The 16,789-nt window shown below is 34.3% G+C and overlaps 1 protein-coding gene across 1 annotated transcript; it reads left to right on the plus strand.

Moving 5' to 3' along the window:
* Positions 1–12,797: 12,797 nt before the first annotated feature.
* LOC131651814 (protein AE7-like) lies at positions 12,798–16,470 on the plus strand. Its single transcript, XM_058921518.1, has 5 exons — positions 12,798–12,979; positions 13,168–13,304; positions 13,396–13,501; positions 13,603–13,702; positions 16,058–16,470. Exons 2-5 carry the CDS (start codon positions 13,178–13,180, stop codon positions 16,202–16,204), a joined length of 480 nt encoding a protein of 159 aa, XP_058777501.1. The 5' UTR covers positions 12,798–12,979; positions 13,168–13,177; the 3' UTR covers positions 16,205–16,470.
* Positions 16,471–16,789: the final 319 nt, after the last annotated feature.

A 16,789-nucleotide genomic window follows, 5' to 3' on the forward strand; every position in this document is an offset into this window, starting at 1 on the left:
CACAAATATTGGTTATAACTGTTATTCTTTTACTTTCTCTTAAAACAAGATTACAAGTTTACAAAAATAACAAATAACCTCTCTCACCCTAAATTAGGATTTGCAGCTTTTTTTTTATGAGAGACTAGTATGCTATTTATAATAAAACCTAACATACTAACTAATGGGCTTTTTCAGCAAGGCCCATTACACAAGCCAACTTAATAAACAAGCTAACTTAACAAATTAGGGTTTAATCACTAAAACCTAATTTAACATGCTAACAACTCTAGCATCTTCGACATCTGCATGCTAGACCCATCTTCGACTACAGCATGCACACTTCGACACCAGCATGTGAACAATCCTTCGACTTCATGCTTAACTCTGTCGAACTGTCGAACCAAGAAGCTACCCTTCGGCCATACTAGAGTTCGATCCAATATCTCACAAATCTCCACCTTGGATCTAACTCTACAACATCAAGGAAACAAACTAGCTTTCTTCGTGCAGCTTTATCAACTGCATACAGTGGAAAAACTTGCAACTCGGCAATGTCTTGGTGATCATATCAGCAACATTGTCTTCAGTCGAAACCTTCAGCACTTGGACTTCTCCACGCTCGATTACTCCTCTAACGAAATGCAGCCTCACATCAATGTGCTTAGTTCGCTCATGATAGGCTGAATTCTTCGACAGGTGTATTGCATTTTGACTATCACATTTAACAGTGATACCTCGACCTTGAAGTTTCAGCTCCTTCGCAAAACCTTCAAGCCACAATGCTTCTTTCACAGCTTCAGTTAGGGCAATATACTCCGCTTCAGTGGTTGATAGAGCAACAACCTTCTGAAGTGTTGCTTTCCAACTAATTGCAGTGCCAAACATAGTGAAAACATATCCAGAAATAGATTTTCTAGAATCCATACAACCTGCATAATCAGAGTCGACATATCCTTCTATTACTGCTTTACTATCTTCACCCAAGGCTCCACCATAAATTAGGACTCTATTCAAAGACTCATTTATGTACCTTAAAATCCACTTCAATGCTTGCCAGTGAGCCTTTCCAGGGTTCGCCATGTACCTGCTTACAAGACTTACTGCATATGATATGTCGGGTCTAGTACAGACCATAGCATACATCAAAGAACCAACTATATTAGCATATGGGATGCTATTCATATAGGCTCTTTCGACATCAGTACTGGGACACTAATCAATACTCAGCTTGAATTGAGGGTTTGTTGGAGTCACAACTGGCTTCGAATTCGACATACCAAACTTTTCGAGAATCTTCCGTAGATATGCCTCTTGAGATAAGCATAACTTCGACTTCTTTCTATCTCTTCGAATGTCAATTCCAAGAATCCTTGAAGCAGCCCCTTGATCCTTCATATTGAACTCCTTAATGAGTTCAGCCTTCACCCTCGTCACATCTTCAACATTTTTGCTTGCTATGAGAATATCATCCACATAAAGCAACAAAATAACAAATGAATTACCAGGTCGAAATTTGAAGTAAACGCAGTGGTCGAACTGACTTCTAATGAAACTTATGCGTGTCATGAACTTGTCGAATCTCCTATTCCACTATCGAGGAGATTGTTTCAGCCCATACAAAGATATCTTTAACTTGCAAACATAATCTTTCTTCCCCTTTTCGACATACCCTTCAGGTTGCCTCATCAGGATCGTTTCATCTAGATCACCATACAAGAACGCAGTCTTCACATCCATCTGTTCCAGTTCAAGATCGAACTGTGCCACCATGGCAAGCAACATTCGAATGGACCTATGCTTCACAACAGGAGAAAACACATCATTGAAGTCGACACCTTCTTTCTGAGTGAAACCCCTTGCAACTAACCTTGCCTTGTATCTTTTCGACGTCACTCCTTAAATTCCTTCCTTAACTTTGAAAATCCATTTACAGCTGACTAACCTTGCCCCAGCAGGTTTCTTGATCAGTTCCCAAGTATGATTATCATGAAGAGATTTCATCTCATCATCCATGGCTTTCAGCCATTCAGTCTTATTCCGACTCCTCATAACTTCCTTGTAGTCTCTAGGTTCTTCGTCTAAAACCTCACTTGCAGAGATTAAGGCATAAGCTATAAGATCTGCATACCCAAGTCTCTGAGGTGCCTTGATGACTCTTCTTGACCTATCTCTCGACAATAGGTAGTCATCGTCAGTTTCCTCAACTTCCTCAGCATCTTCTGCTTCTTCTTTGACTTCATCAGGGATATGAAATTCAACATCAACATGCTCCACCTCAACAGGAATCTCTACATGTTCCAGCTCTTCGTCAGATGTTTCTGTACTTCGATCAACATCATCAGTTTTCTTAAAAGCCATTTCAGCTTCATTGAAAACTACATCTCGACTGGTGATACACCTCCTATGACCTAGCTCTAGGCACCATAGCCTATAAGCTTTGACTCCTTCTGGGTATCCCATGAACATGCATTTCAGAGCTCTAGGTTCGACTTTGTCTTGCCTAATGTGAGCATAGGCTACGCAGCTAAATACTCTCAGTTTGTCGAGATCTGGTGGATGTCCCGACCAAGCTTCTTCAGGTGTCTTCATATCTAACGCTGTCGAAGGACATCTGTTTATCAGATATGTTGCTGTCGAAACAGCCTCAGCCTAGAACACCTTCGTTAACCCCGCACTAGTCAACATGCATCTGACTCTCTCCAAAATAGTTCGATTAAACCTTTCAGCCAAACCATTTTGCTGTGGAGTACCTGCAGTAGTTCTATGCCTTGCAATACCAGAGGCAGCACAAAAACTGTCGAATGCCTCATTGCAAAATTCAAGGTCATTGTCGGTTCTCAACCTCTTGACCTTTCTGCCAGTCTGATTTTCAACCAGAGTCTTCCAACTTTTGAAATTCTCAAAAGTTTCATCCTTAGTCTTCTGGATGAATACCCATAATTTTCTGGAATAATCATCTACTATGGATAGAAAATACCTTGCTCCTGAATGTGATTGACACCTTGCAGGCCCCCAAAGATCAGCATGGATGTAATCAAGGGATCCATGTGTTCTTTGTTTGCCTTTGTTGAACTTCACTCTTGAAGATTTTCCAAGTACACAGGGTTCACAAAACTTCAGCTTTTCGACTTTGTCTCCACCAAGAAGATTTTGTTTCCCTAATTCGACCAGACCCCTTTCACTGACATGGCCCAATCTCATGTGCCAGATTTTTGTCTTCGACAAAGGTTTCGTGAATGCAACATTTGTCGAACCACTTACAACTTCAGCCTCAAGGGTATACAAGCCTTGTTTCTTCACGCCTCTTAAGACTTCCTTCGAACCCTTCATGACTCTTAGGATACTTTTCTCTCCTTGGAAAACATATCCTTTCTTGTCGAATTCGCCAAGAGAAAGCAGATTTCTCTTAAAATCAGGAACATACCGGACTTCAGTCAACAACCTTATTGACTCATCATGGAGTTTGAACCTCACAGATCCAACACCTGCAATCTTGCAAGCCTTGTTGTTTCCCAACAATACTGATCCACCATCTTGATCACATAATTCCTCGAACAAGTCTTTGTTTGGAGTCATGTGCCAAGTGCAACCTGAATCCATAATCCACTCTCTTCTCGAGTCACTGCTTGAAACCACAAGAACATCAGATGATTCGAAATCATCTTGAACAATGGCTGCATTGCCATTATCCTTACCTCCATGATCTTTCAGGCGTTCAGGGCACACCTTTCTTGTGTGACCCTCCTTCTTACAATGATAACATCGAATTCCAGATGCTTCGCCACTGTAAGACTTCGACTGGCGTTTGCCCTTCTTCTTGTCAAACTTACCATCCTTTCGTAAGAGTTTTCCTTTAGCGGCCAAACCTTCGCCAACAGTCGAAGGTTTATGCTCCTTTCGTTCGTTCAGGTCCTTTGAATACAAGGCTGATTGAACTTCTTCAAGCGTCAGAGACTCCCTTCCATACAAGAGAGTTTCTTTGAAGTGAGCATGTGATCGAGGCAAAGAACACAATAGTAACAACGCTTGATCTTCATCATCGATCTTCACATCAATATTTTCAAGATCAAGAATCAGCTTGTTGAACATATCCAACTGCTCAGCCAACACTTTGTCTTCAATCATCTTGAATGAATACAAAGCTTGCTTCAGGTAGAGTCGATTTACCAGCGATTTGGTCATGTACAAACTTTCAAGTTTCACCCATAACCCTGATGTCGTCGTCTCCTTTGATACCTGCCGAAGAACCTTATCACCAAGGCTCAACAAAATTGCGCTGTGTGCTTTCTCGATCATATTTGTCTTCTCCGCTGCCGTTAATGCAGCATTCATGGTTGCCTCTCCCTTCAACGCTTCCAAACAACCCTGCTGAACCAGTAGGGCTTTCATCTTCAAGCGCCACAGACCGAAATCATTCACTCCGGTGAACTTTTCAATCTCATACTTTGTTGAAGGCATCTTCTCCACACTCACCGCACCAATTTGTTGTGAATTCAATGCCAAGAACAAAGTATAAAATAAGGGATGAATAAAGGACAAGGAAGAAGAGGAGAACACAAATATTGGTTATAACTGTTATTCTTTTACTTTCTCTTAAAACAAGATTACAAGCTCTCACCCTAAATTAGGATTTGCAGCTTTTTTTTTATGAGAGACTAGTATGCTATTTATAATAAAACCTAACATACTAACTAATGGGCTTTTTCAGCAAGGCCCATTACACAAGCCAACTTAATAAACAAGCTAACTTAACAAATTAGGGTTTAAACACTAAAACCTAATTTAACATGCTAACAACTCTAGCATCTTCGACATCTGCATGCTACCCATCTTCGACTACAGCATGCACACTTCGACACCAGCATGTGAACAATCCTTCGACTTCATGCCTAACTCTGTCGAACTGTCGAACCAAGAAGCTACCCTTCGGCCATACTAGAGTTAGATCCAATATCTCACATATGTTTTGGGTGTCTCTATATATGACAAACTTCATTTTTAGTCTCTAAAAAAATTTCCTTCAAGTCATCCTAATATTTTTTTCGTTTTTGACGTGGTATGCCACGTGGCAATGTCAGCGTGGCAAAATACTGACGTGTCATGCCACATGACTAAGGTCAATTTTATACTTAAATCCATAAAATTTCGTAGCTAATCGGTTGCTAAAAGCCTAGTTAATCTGTAGTAAATTTATTGCAGGAGTTGTGGTTATGGAAAAATACAGATCAATTATGAATATCTTTAGTTGTTTTGCAGGTTTATTATGTTTATACTCATGATAATGAAATCCTCTTTCACATTGTGAGCATAAAGGTGATACAACATTCTATTTTTCTCATGCAATTTTTTTCAGAGTCTTTAGTACAATATCATTCTTTACTTTCAGACTCCAATGGATATTAGTGTAGTTGAGATAATTCAACCTCCTTCTGCTATGCATATAGAGTAACAACCAAGAAAATTTAAGTTGAACTTAGAACTCAAAGAACCACACAATAGTTTATACAAAAGTATTATATATCATTTTGCACTATTATTGAATATAATTAGGGGACAACTTCTCTACTCATGCCATAGATTTAATTTTTCACCTGATACACACATAATGCCATAGATTTAATTTTACACGTGGGAGAAGTAAATTTGATAATTACATTTTACATTCAACCTTTATTATATCCTACGGTAAACCAATACCAAACCACTCACCCTCAATATAGCATTGTAGTGTGTAGCAGGAGAGCCATTTTTCCAATCTTTAATATTTGTTGAAGAATATTAATACATTAATACTACATATAAACTATTATTCAATAATAAAGATTATAAATAATAATTTTATCTTATTAATTGTATTTATTAAATAAGATAATAAATAATTATTAATACTATATTAATAAATTATATTTATTGTCATATTTGTGCAAGTGTTATTATATATTTGACTCAGTTATGAATTTACTAGCCGGCTGTTATTTATGAGCTTTTTGTGTGTATGTAATAATAATAATTAATATGAACATTTTCTTATCTCTCTATAGGTTTATGAAGTGCGTTTGAGAAGATGAAGTTTATATAGCATATCATCTAAAGGTAAATAAATGTTACAAAATAATAACTTTTTAATATTAGTGTCTTAGTTTAAATTAGCGAGTCTTAGAAATTAACTTTCTGATATTTTTTCTCTAATCACCTGCTACTTTTAGTTTAAAACTTGATATAGTGAGTGCTATGTTGCATTTGTTTTGTTTTTGTGATTCACTCTTCAAGATTTTTGTTGGATTTGCAAAGGTTCTGTGAAGCAGTTTTAGAAAGCCACTAAACAATGGTCGTGGTTATGCTACAATTGTGTGGTTTTAGCAATTTTGGTGATTTTTTATCAATTAATATAGAAAATATTTTGGTAACTTTGGTGAAATTATTAATATAGAAGTTGTCAAAGAAGAAACAAACGTTTTCTAAATAGATCACATGTGTATCAACATTTTTGTCTTTGTTGACGTTCATAGTTGTATGTGTTTTTTAACAGCATGCTACTATAAGTATAACCACATTTTCACCATTAGTTGGATTCAATTCAACAAAAACAAAATTTGCATATTATCGTTAACAACAGGCTACTATAACCACATTTTCATCATATTGTCATCGAGCATATTATCCTTCAATATTTGTTTCTATTTTTAAAGAATTTTGATTTCATTCTTGTATGGTCACGTAGGAAATATAATCAGTTCTACATTTTTTTCAAACTAGAATTCTCACAATAAATTTGTTAGAGATTTGCTACGACTTTAGCTACAGATTAGCTGCGATTTTTTATGGGCTCGAGTATATTCTTGATTTTAACCACGTGGCATGTCTCACCAACATTTTTGACAACGGCCCAATATCATGCCACATTGCCACATCAGTTTTTGTTAATTGACGTTGACATGAGGTACCAAAAGTGTGGATAGAAAATTTTAGAAGGCCCATTCTTTAAAGAAATATTTTTGAAGGATTAAAAATAAAATTGAAATATTTAGAGAGATCAAAACTATATTCAAAACTATATTTAACTCAAATATTAAATAATAAGTAAAAAAAAAAAGATAATTTTTTTTACTCTACTTTTATTAATATGTTTATGCAGACAAAATAATTTAATTTTTACTATACTATTTTTTATTAATATATAAAATACTGATACTTATGAATCAAAATATTAAATAATAATAATAAAAAAGAAGAAAAATGATAAATAGAGATTTTTTGTTCTCTACTTTGTTTGATATGTTGATAAAACGAATACAAATAATATAATTTTTATTGATATATAAAATATTAATATTATATTTAAGAATTCAAATATTAAATAATGAAAAAAAAGTAAAAAAATGATATTTAATATTTTTTTATAATTTATGTTTGAGAAAAAAAATGGCCATAAATTGGGAACAAAAATTTAGAATTTTTCTTTACCCACCTTCCTATGGGGGTCACCCCCAGCGAAATCCCCCAATTACCCCTGTTTCGGAGATGCATCTCCGAAGTTAATTTTTTTTTTGAATTTTCATACTTTTCGGAAATGAATCTCCGAAAACACCAAAAAAGTGATGTTTTCGGAGATGCATTTCCGAAGTCAAAAAAAATTCAAAACTGTGAATATTTCGGAAGTTCATTTCCGAAAATATTCCTGCATATACAATTTTCCCTCCTTCACTATTTCATCATTTTTTCTCCAAAACTTCTCCAAACCCTCTCCAAAACTCAATCAACCTCCATCCATTTTTCGTCTCAAAATCAAGTTTCAAACCGTTGATCACGTTAAAGGGAGCATAGAAAGCTACAATTTGAGGTAAACATCTCCCGTTTCATCCCCTATTTCACTACATTGATTGATGAATTTTCTGCTGAAACCTGCGATGGTTCGGAAACACAAATGACACAAACCTACCCCCACCTAGCATTCGTCTACTTCACCACCGGCTACCCGATGCCGTTCCAATTTCGCTTCTCGCGCGACACGCCATTTGCGGAGTTGATAACGTCGCTCCACACGCTATTGCAATATCCCGAAAATCGAAAGGTTGTCAAGCTCGAGTACCGCTCGCCATCGCTTAACGACGAGGGAGGCATTGAATTCACACCTTTTGAGATCAAGAACGACGAAGATTTAGCGGTTTTGTGGACAATGTTCGACCGATTTTCTTCGAAGGGTCCGATAGAGTTGGACGCGAAACTTCAAAGATCGGGGGCCGACGTTATCAAAATGTTGACTCATCCTCACCTACCCGTGTTTAACAATATGTAACTTTAATCTTATGTAATGTGATCGATGTAATCTTCATCCAATTAAATAAAGCGAATCGTTCTTGTTTGTTATTTTTCTTCTGTCCAGACCTTATTTTGGAAGTTTATTTTCGAATTCCTCCAAGGGGGGTGAATTCGGAGATGAACTTCCGAATTCACCAATTTTCTGAAAATTAACCTTATTTCGGAGATGCATCTCCGAAGTCAATATTTTTCATTAAAATATTCAACATTTCGGAGATTCATTTCCGAAAACACCTTTTTTTCCAATAAAAGTACGTTTTCGGAAATGAACTTCCGAAACAAGGGGTATTTTCGTAAATTCTCCAGAGGTGACCAAGAAGGATAGGAGGTGGCTAAAGAAATTTTCAAAATGTATGACTGTTCAATCTCTTGCCTTACATTATATCAAATATCATGATTATTTTCTGCATTCAACAAGTGTAAAAAAAAAACCGTCTCCTCCAATGTCTCAATTTTAACCGATCAAATGCACTTACCCTACACGCTACTAGTATCTCTCAAATGCGTGAGCTAGATACATAATGTATATTTTCGGAATAGATTGTCTAACTTTCTAGCGGGAAAGTTAGAATGACTTTCACATTTTTTCATCCATTAGATTTATCCAAAGATGCTTGACTTGCCACGTGTTCTTCTCTTTTACTTTTTTATCTTTCAAAAATAATGCACAAAAAAGGGTGTGGGTCATTTCTCCTCAGTGGACAAGATGTTGCAGACTCCACCGCCTTGCTTCCCGAGACCGCTCTGTCACCGAAACTTTTCCACTGCCGCATCGTAGTCCAACTCAAACAGCGACACCGTTAAACTACCTGCAACACATTATCATTGCATCATCGTCAAACTCAAACGGTGGCGGCATCGGTAATAGAGCATGTGTTAATGTTGACGGTGCCGGACAACAATGGAAGAACCACGACGGAGAAGTTAACAAGTTTTTGGGTTTGTTTCCTCTGTTTTTCTAAAATATGAGTTTGAGATTATTGGCCTGGGTTCATGAACTCGGAGAAGATAAGAAAACTTGCAACTCGAAGGAGATACACAAAGTTAACAGTGATGGCGTTCTTAGTCAGTAATGATACAATAGTGTTGGCATGGTTGACGGTGATGTTGGCATAGAGAGAAGAATCACAACCATGGTTTCTATGTGATTTTGTCATTTTTAATAATTACAAAAGAACACATAGGTGGCACTTTTTTAGGCATCAGATTTATCCAACCGCCTACAAATGCTGAAAGGTAGAGTAACGTTCGCGCCAGAACGTTAGACAATCCATATCCGTATATTTTAAGGTTGACTCAAAATTTATAGATAATTATTTGCCACATCTAAAATATGCTAGGAGACAAGCATTAGCAAGATTTTTAATCAATTGCATAGTCTTGTATAACTTTAATTCTAATTTTTTTAATCAATGAAATGTATTAGTCGTGTTTTTAAAATAATAAATAAAAAATTTAAATTGTTTTCATTTAATATTTTAAAAATTAGACATAACATATTAGACGGACGTAGGGGTGTTCAAAACCAAACCAATTTAATAGAAAACCGCAAATCAAACCAAAACAAATCGAAACCGCAAAAAACTGCATTTGGTTCGGATTAGTTTGGGTCATTTTTTAACAAAACCGCACGGTTCGATTTGCGGTTTGTATTTTGTAAACCGAACCAAACTGAATCACACCGATTATGTTACAACCTAACTTTTACTTAATTCACATCCAACTCAAACTTAAATCTATTACACCTTAGCCTTATGATTACGAACAATTTTCTCATCCTTACACATATGATTTTAGTCTCAATCTTCTCAAATCTCTAATAGCATTATCGCGCATTCTTTGCCACATACATCTTCCCTTTTTTTTTCTATAATCTCTACTCTCTTATATTCTTTCTTTTTCACCTTATTATTTTTATGCAAATATTCCCTATTTCAGTTTCGTTTTTATCGCACATCTTCTTCTCCAATCTCTCAACTCTTTTGTTTTTTCTTTTTCACCTTCACTAATCTCTCGTCTCTTATATTTTTTTCATTCTAATAATTTTTATATTGTTTTATACTATTATTTTATATTTATTATTCTACTTTTGTCTAATTTAATTTTTAGATATTAAATAGAAAGTTGTTGTCAAAATATGACGAGTTTTGTTGTCATTTGATAGTGTATGAAGGTCTAAATACAAAGTTATGTTGTCATCTATGTATGGTTCAATAAAATATTTGTAAAAAACCGAACCAACCGAACTGAACCAAACCGCATTAGTTTGCTTTGGTTTGGTTCGGATTTTTTTAAAAGCCAACCGAACCAAATCAAACCGCACGATTTTTTATCTTGCGGTTCGGATGACTTTTTTCGTCAAAATCGCCCAAACCGCATCGCGAACAGCTCTAGCTGGCCAAAAGCAATTAAAATCGATAAAAATCGATGAACGGACGATTTTGGAAAACCAACAAGTCAAATGCATGTGTTTTTCCCGACAAAACGATGTTATTTTGATAATTTTTTTAAAAATAAAATAAAAATAAAAATAGATTTTATTCAAAAATTATTTAAAATAACTTTTGCTTGATTGTAATGTAGACTTCGTTCAAAATTTATTTAAATTTATATTTTCTATTATTTTGTTGGGAGTTATGATTATATTTTAAATTTAAATTTAAATAATGAATATTTTGAAATTTTGTAGGTGTCGTGATATTTTTTTAGACACTTAATCATTCTATTTTGACCAATTTTATAAATATATAATTTTGTTATAAATAGGGATTGGAATAAGTTAGACCGGCCTACAGGAACCTGTAGCATTATTTAAGGTCAGGCCATATCAAACCTATTTGATAAAAAGATCAGGCTTAAGCTTTTTTAAAATCCTATTTAATTACATAGGTCAGACCTAGGCTATTAAAAAAGTCTATGAAGCCTTATAGGTTGACCTATATTTTCATATATATTAAAAGGATAATGTTAACATGTGCCCTTAAGGCACATGTTAAAAAACCTACATTTAGAAAATTATTTTGAATAAAATAAAAAATAAAATTAATTATATATTTGTAATTAATTCAATACACAATTTTCAAAATAAAATCTCCTTATTTAGGTCTTAAAATAGATTGACATATATATATATATATATATATATATATATATATATATATATATATATATATATATATATATATATATATATATATATATATTAGAAAAAATATTAAATAAGTTGGTCTATATATACATATATATATTAGAAAAAATGTTAAATATACTGACCTAATTATCCATATATAGGCCGACTCATAATGCTTCTTAAATAATACGACTTAATTAAAAACCTTAATGAGAAAGAGGCTTTTAAATAGGCTTTAAGCACAGACCAGACTTTTTAAAAGGCCAGGTCAGGCTGAAAAAAGAGCCTATAGTAGGCCATAGGCCAGGCTCAGGCCTTGTAAGTTTATTGTAGGTCAAGCTCAGGCCTTATAGAGCATAGCCTATTCCTATCCCTAGTTATAAAGACCGATTTATTCAACCGAATTATCCAATTTAATTTGGTTTAGTCACGCGGTTCGACCAGTGACCCAGTGATTTGATCAATGAACCAATGACCCATTATCCTCACCAATTTGATGACCGATCTAATTTTTAAAAGATGTGGTTCAATAGTTTTAATATGTTGGCAATTTCTTTTCCCATTCTTATATGTTCTCTCAAACTCTCGGCAAAACTTAAAAGCCTCAAGTTTTTAGAGATGCATCTCCGCACGCATCATTTTCACATAAAATAAGCGCAAATGAGTGGGCGAAAATTTTATGGGTAAATTCATTGATGAATCTCCAAAAATACCCCCATAATATACAAAATACATACGTTTAAATAGCTAAAAGTGGACTTAGAAATGTTTTCAGAAATGGATCTCCGAAGTAATTTTTGGTAAAAATGGGGGTGGTTGCGTTAAAATAGTTAAAAATGCACAAAAAATTAATTCGGAGATGAATCTCCGAATTAATTTTTCGACTAAAATAAAGTTATTGCCTGATTTACGAAGGATGATGTGATATAAGGTGCGTTCAAAGATACATCTCTGAAAAAATTTGAGGGCAATTTCGGGTTTTGAGATGTGTGAGTCACAACATAAGTTTGGTAAAAATAGTGGTTGACTGATAAGTTAGCTGATAACTTATAACCTATGACTGATGATTGCGACTGAAAATTTATAAGTTAACTAAGGTGTTTGATAAAATTACCAATTCAACTAACTTATAAATATAAAATTATATAAAAGATTTAATCCATAATTATTTTATTTTAAATTAAAATAAATTATATAAAAAACAAAAATAAATTTTTATTAAAATAATTAAAAAAATGATAAACTATAAATAAAACACTATTTTAGATAGTATAAAAAAAAATTATAAACTAATAAAATAAACTATAAAGATGATTATTAAACATGCATAAATTATGGATGATTTTATAATTATAAGAATAAACTCTAAACTCAAAATTATGTGTTACCGATAGCCATAAAATCTTGAAAGAAAAAACATCCTACGCCCTTAGAGCCGCTGCTGCCTCCTTACACTTACAGCCACCGCGCCCTAAACCTTACCGGCAGCCACATCTTACAAGGAAGGAATTTCTCCACCAACCAACTTCTTCCTTTTCTCATCTCCAGGTACCTTTTCCACAATTTCTCCGTTGCAAATTTCCACCTGTTTCCCCGTAATCTTTTCATTTATGTATCAATTTATTCATTTTTTTTAATAATTCATGTATCTAATTCTTTATATATTTCATTGAAAGTTGAAACCCCTGCGTAATCATTCATTGGAACTGAATTTCAATTTTTTGACCTAATTTCAGCATTCCAAAAATGGTTTCTGGATTAATCAACGCAAACCCTGTCATTTACGAAAAGAAGCAGCGTCAACAACGTTCTACTCAATCCCTTCCCGCCGATGAATACACAGTCGAACCAATCGATCAACTCGAGATTTTCGATATCCTTTTTATACTTTCATCGAATTTCTCTGCTTACAAAATTATGCAAAATTGATTTATTAACTGTTATATATCCTTAATGATTCTCACATCATATAAGAGATATCAAGGATCCTGAGCATCCTTACTCTTTGGAAGAACTCAAGGTGATAACCGAGGAAGCAGTTGAAGTCGACGATAAAAATAGTTATGTTAGGTACTGTTTTTTATATTTAGATTCAAGCATTTGGTTTATTGAATTTGTGTTTATACTTGGTGTGATTAATGTGGTTGTGTTATTGAATGATTTTGATTCAGGGTTACGTTTACTCCAACAGTGGAACATTGTAGTATGGCAACGGTTATAGGTCTTTGCTTACGGGTCAAGCTCTTGAGAAGTTTGCCTTCGCGTTACAAGGTAACATTTTTGGTTCTTTTTGCTAAGTTTTGTTCAATGATGTTATTTAGTTTACTAATAGAGGGATTGTTTTGTTGCATAAGAGGATGTGTTTGAATGTGAGTCATGACACTTGTTTCACTTGTGAATTGTTTCATATAGTTTTAGAGAGAGATTTATTTTTAGTTATAAAAGTGATGAATTGATCATTTGTAAGGATGATTTATGACATAACACAAAAGAGAGTTTGAGTTATGACTTTACTATTGCATGAATAGTGTTCTGGGTCCTTATGGAACTCAATATTAAATACATGGGATGTATATCGTGGGTGAGGCAGCACAGCTTTTTTCTTATGGGTGTAAATTTGTTGTTTTTGATCTTTACAACTCACCGAGAGAGGAAAATAAAAGGTTCAGGAGGATCAGAAATCCTCCTAAAACAGTAACAATAGCTGCAACAGAATATCCCCTTAAAAAAGAATATCAGTTATTCAAAAGAGACAAATAACATTGATAGACACAGATCCACCATGCACAAGATGTGCAAAGAATAGAATGTTACTCAGTCACTGCCAATGCACAGGAAAACACCAAAATTACGACATCAATAACCAACCAGTATAGACACAGACAACTAAATAACCTATGACAGCATACATAATTCACTTAGCTCTTGTCATGAATACCCTTATGCCTTGCACAGTGCCTGATTACTCCCATGACCCATCCATGACAGCTAAGGCTGTTCATAAAAAACCAAAGAAACAAACTGAACTGAATAGAACGGCATAAAAAAAAAAGAACTGTAATGGACAGTTTATAAACCAAACTTATGCTCTATTACACAGTTCCTTAGCTGTAAATCCCTATGGTGCACCACAGTTCACAAAACTAGACAGAACCAAACTGGCAAACACAGTTTAGTTTTTACTCTCTAAATTTTTTGAAAACATATTAATCTCTAACTTCCACACACCACACAGTTGGGATCACATGAAAATCTCAAAGTTCTCTACCAGATTTGCCAACAATTTAAAATTCTAAATATTAAATCCCCAAATATCCTAGAATCTGAAATTTCAACTCAAATCTTAAATCCCCAAATTTCCTAGAATCCTAAATTCCAATTCCAATCTTAAATCCCCAAATTTCCTGCAACTCTGGAGTTACTGCAAGTGTTCTCCTTAGCTACTTAAATTCAACAAAGTTGCATTGCTATATCAGTTTGGTAGCCAATTAGTACAATAACCGATTTATTGCATGACCATTTAGCCTTTTCCTCATTCACCTCAAGCTACTTCTCCTCAATAAATGAGGCTTCACATATTCTTAGCTCCAAAGAAGTGGAGCAAATAAAGAAAGAAATAAAAATAGACACGGATTACAGAGAAAAGTTATAATATTGTATTTCTCTTATTATTTTTGGTTTCTTGTGGGGAAGCTATGATCATACAAAAGTTAGGATTCATGGTTGGCGGTGGCAAAAAGGCCAATTCTCCAATTTTAATATATTGAGTTTGATAGTGTAAAGATAACAAAGAGTATTTATTATATATTTCATGATAGAAAGAAATAACGTGTCAAAAATAAATGATAGAAAGAAATTAAATGAAGCCACATAGGATTTTTTAAACCACAGCATATTGGCCGCTTGTGAAGGTTGATTGGGCAAAAGAAACTACTTTGTTCTGTAAACAGTAGCCAGCAAGCCAGACCACTTCTAATCCTTGCCTTTATATCCTACCTCCGTTCACCCCAATATCAGTCTTTGATTATCAGATAAAGACAGATTGACCTTCAAGGAATCCATGAACTGAAACTCAAAGCATCTGAGAAAACAAACAATTCCCAAGATATTAAGAAGGAAGAGAGCTCTAGCTAAAACTTGGAACCTAGGCTGGAACTATGAAGTCATTTATAATAATATCTAGAGTTTAGACTTCGGTTAGACTACCTCTAAGCCAATCCTCTTTTGCCACTAATTCTCTATTAAGTTGAAATGGTGCTACTTTGTGAGATTTACTTTGATAGGAACATATTCTTTTCTTTTTTTTGGAATTATAGGAACATATTCTATCACTGGTAAATTTGTTACTTGAGCAAGTATCTACATTTGCTAGCATCTCTGTATGGCATCTCAACCATATTCCACAGTTCCATACTTTGTTATTATCTAGTCTATTACATTTTCTATTGTTAACTAATTGTGCAATAGTATATATCGTCAATCTACTTCTGCCTCCATATTTTTAATACAGAGAAACATTCCACATAATTACAGATAGCATGAAAGATTCAACTAAGGTTTGAAACTCATTTACTGTTAATATATTGATTATGCTTGACTTGATGATGTTATTTAAATTTTGGTTAGGTGGACATCAGGGTGGCACCCGGATCTCATGCTACTGAAGCTGCAGTTAACAAACAACTAAATGATAAAGAACGTGTAGCTGCTGCACTTGAAAACCCAAACCTTGTGGATATGGTGGATGAATGCCTTGCGCCATCTTATGATTGAAGGATCTTTCTTTCATCCCAATTCTATGAGTCGAGTCTGTAGGTTCTTTTGTTTCTTTGCTAATAGTTGGTAAGCTTTATCTGTATGATATATTTTTGTTTTTGATTGCTGAGGACATATTTATTATGCAATTTGTGCCTGCTACATGTAATTGTAGTTCAATAGGGTTATAGGAATACACAGTTGAAAAAATGTAATAGCTGAATGGGATACCAAGGCTTATTGATTATTAGCTCTAGTGAAGAAAAGGAAAATTCTTTTTAGAAGTTCTCAGCTTGTTTCACAGTCAGAGTGATCATCTGTTAAGTTTACACCACACTCAGTTCCTGTCTTCATTCCTATGTTTGCACTTTAGTTTCTCCTAATTACATTGAAGTTTATTTAAAATAAAATATACTCATTTTACGTGATAAAGCCAAAGGTTTATGCATGAATTTTTCTACTGTAATGTTAAAATACCACACTTCCCATTATTTCATGTTTCAGTGAATGAAATAACATATATCTATGTACAATAGCAAAATATCATAGACGATGTTCTTCACATGGAGGGCTCTTTGAGTTGATATTCTAAATTGAAATTGT

Source organism: Vicia villosa, linkage group LG2, assembly GCF_029867415.1.
Source record: "Vicia villosa cultivar HV-30 ecotype Madison, WI linkage group LG2, Vvil1.0, whole genome shotgun sequence".
NCBI classification, from domain to species: domain Eukaryota; kingdom Viridiplantae; phylum Streptophyta; class Magnoliopsida; order Fabales; family Fabaceae; genus Vicia; species Vicia villosa.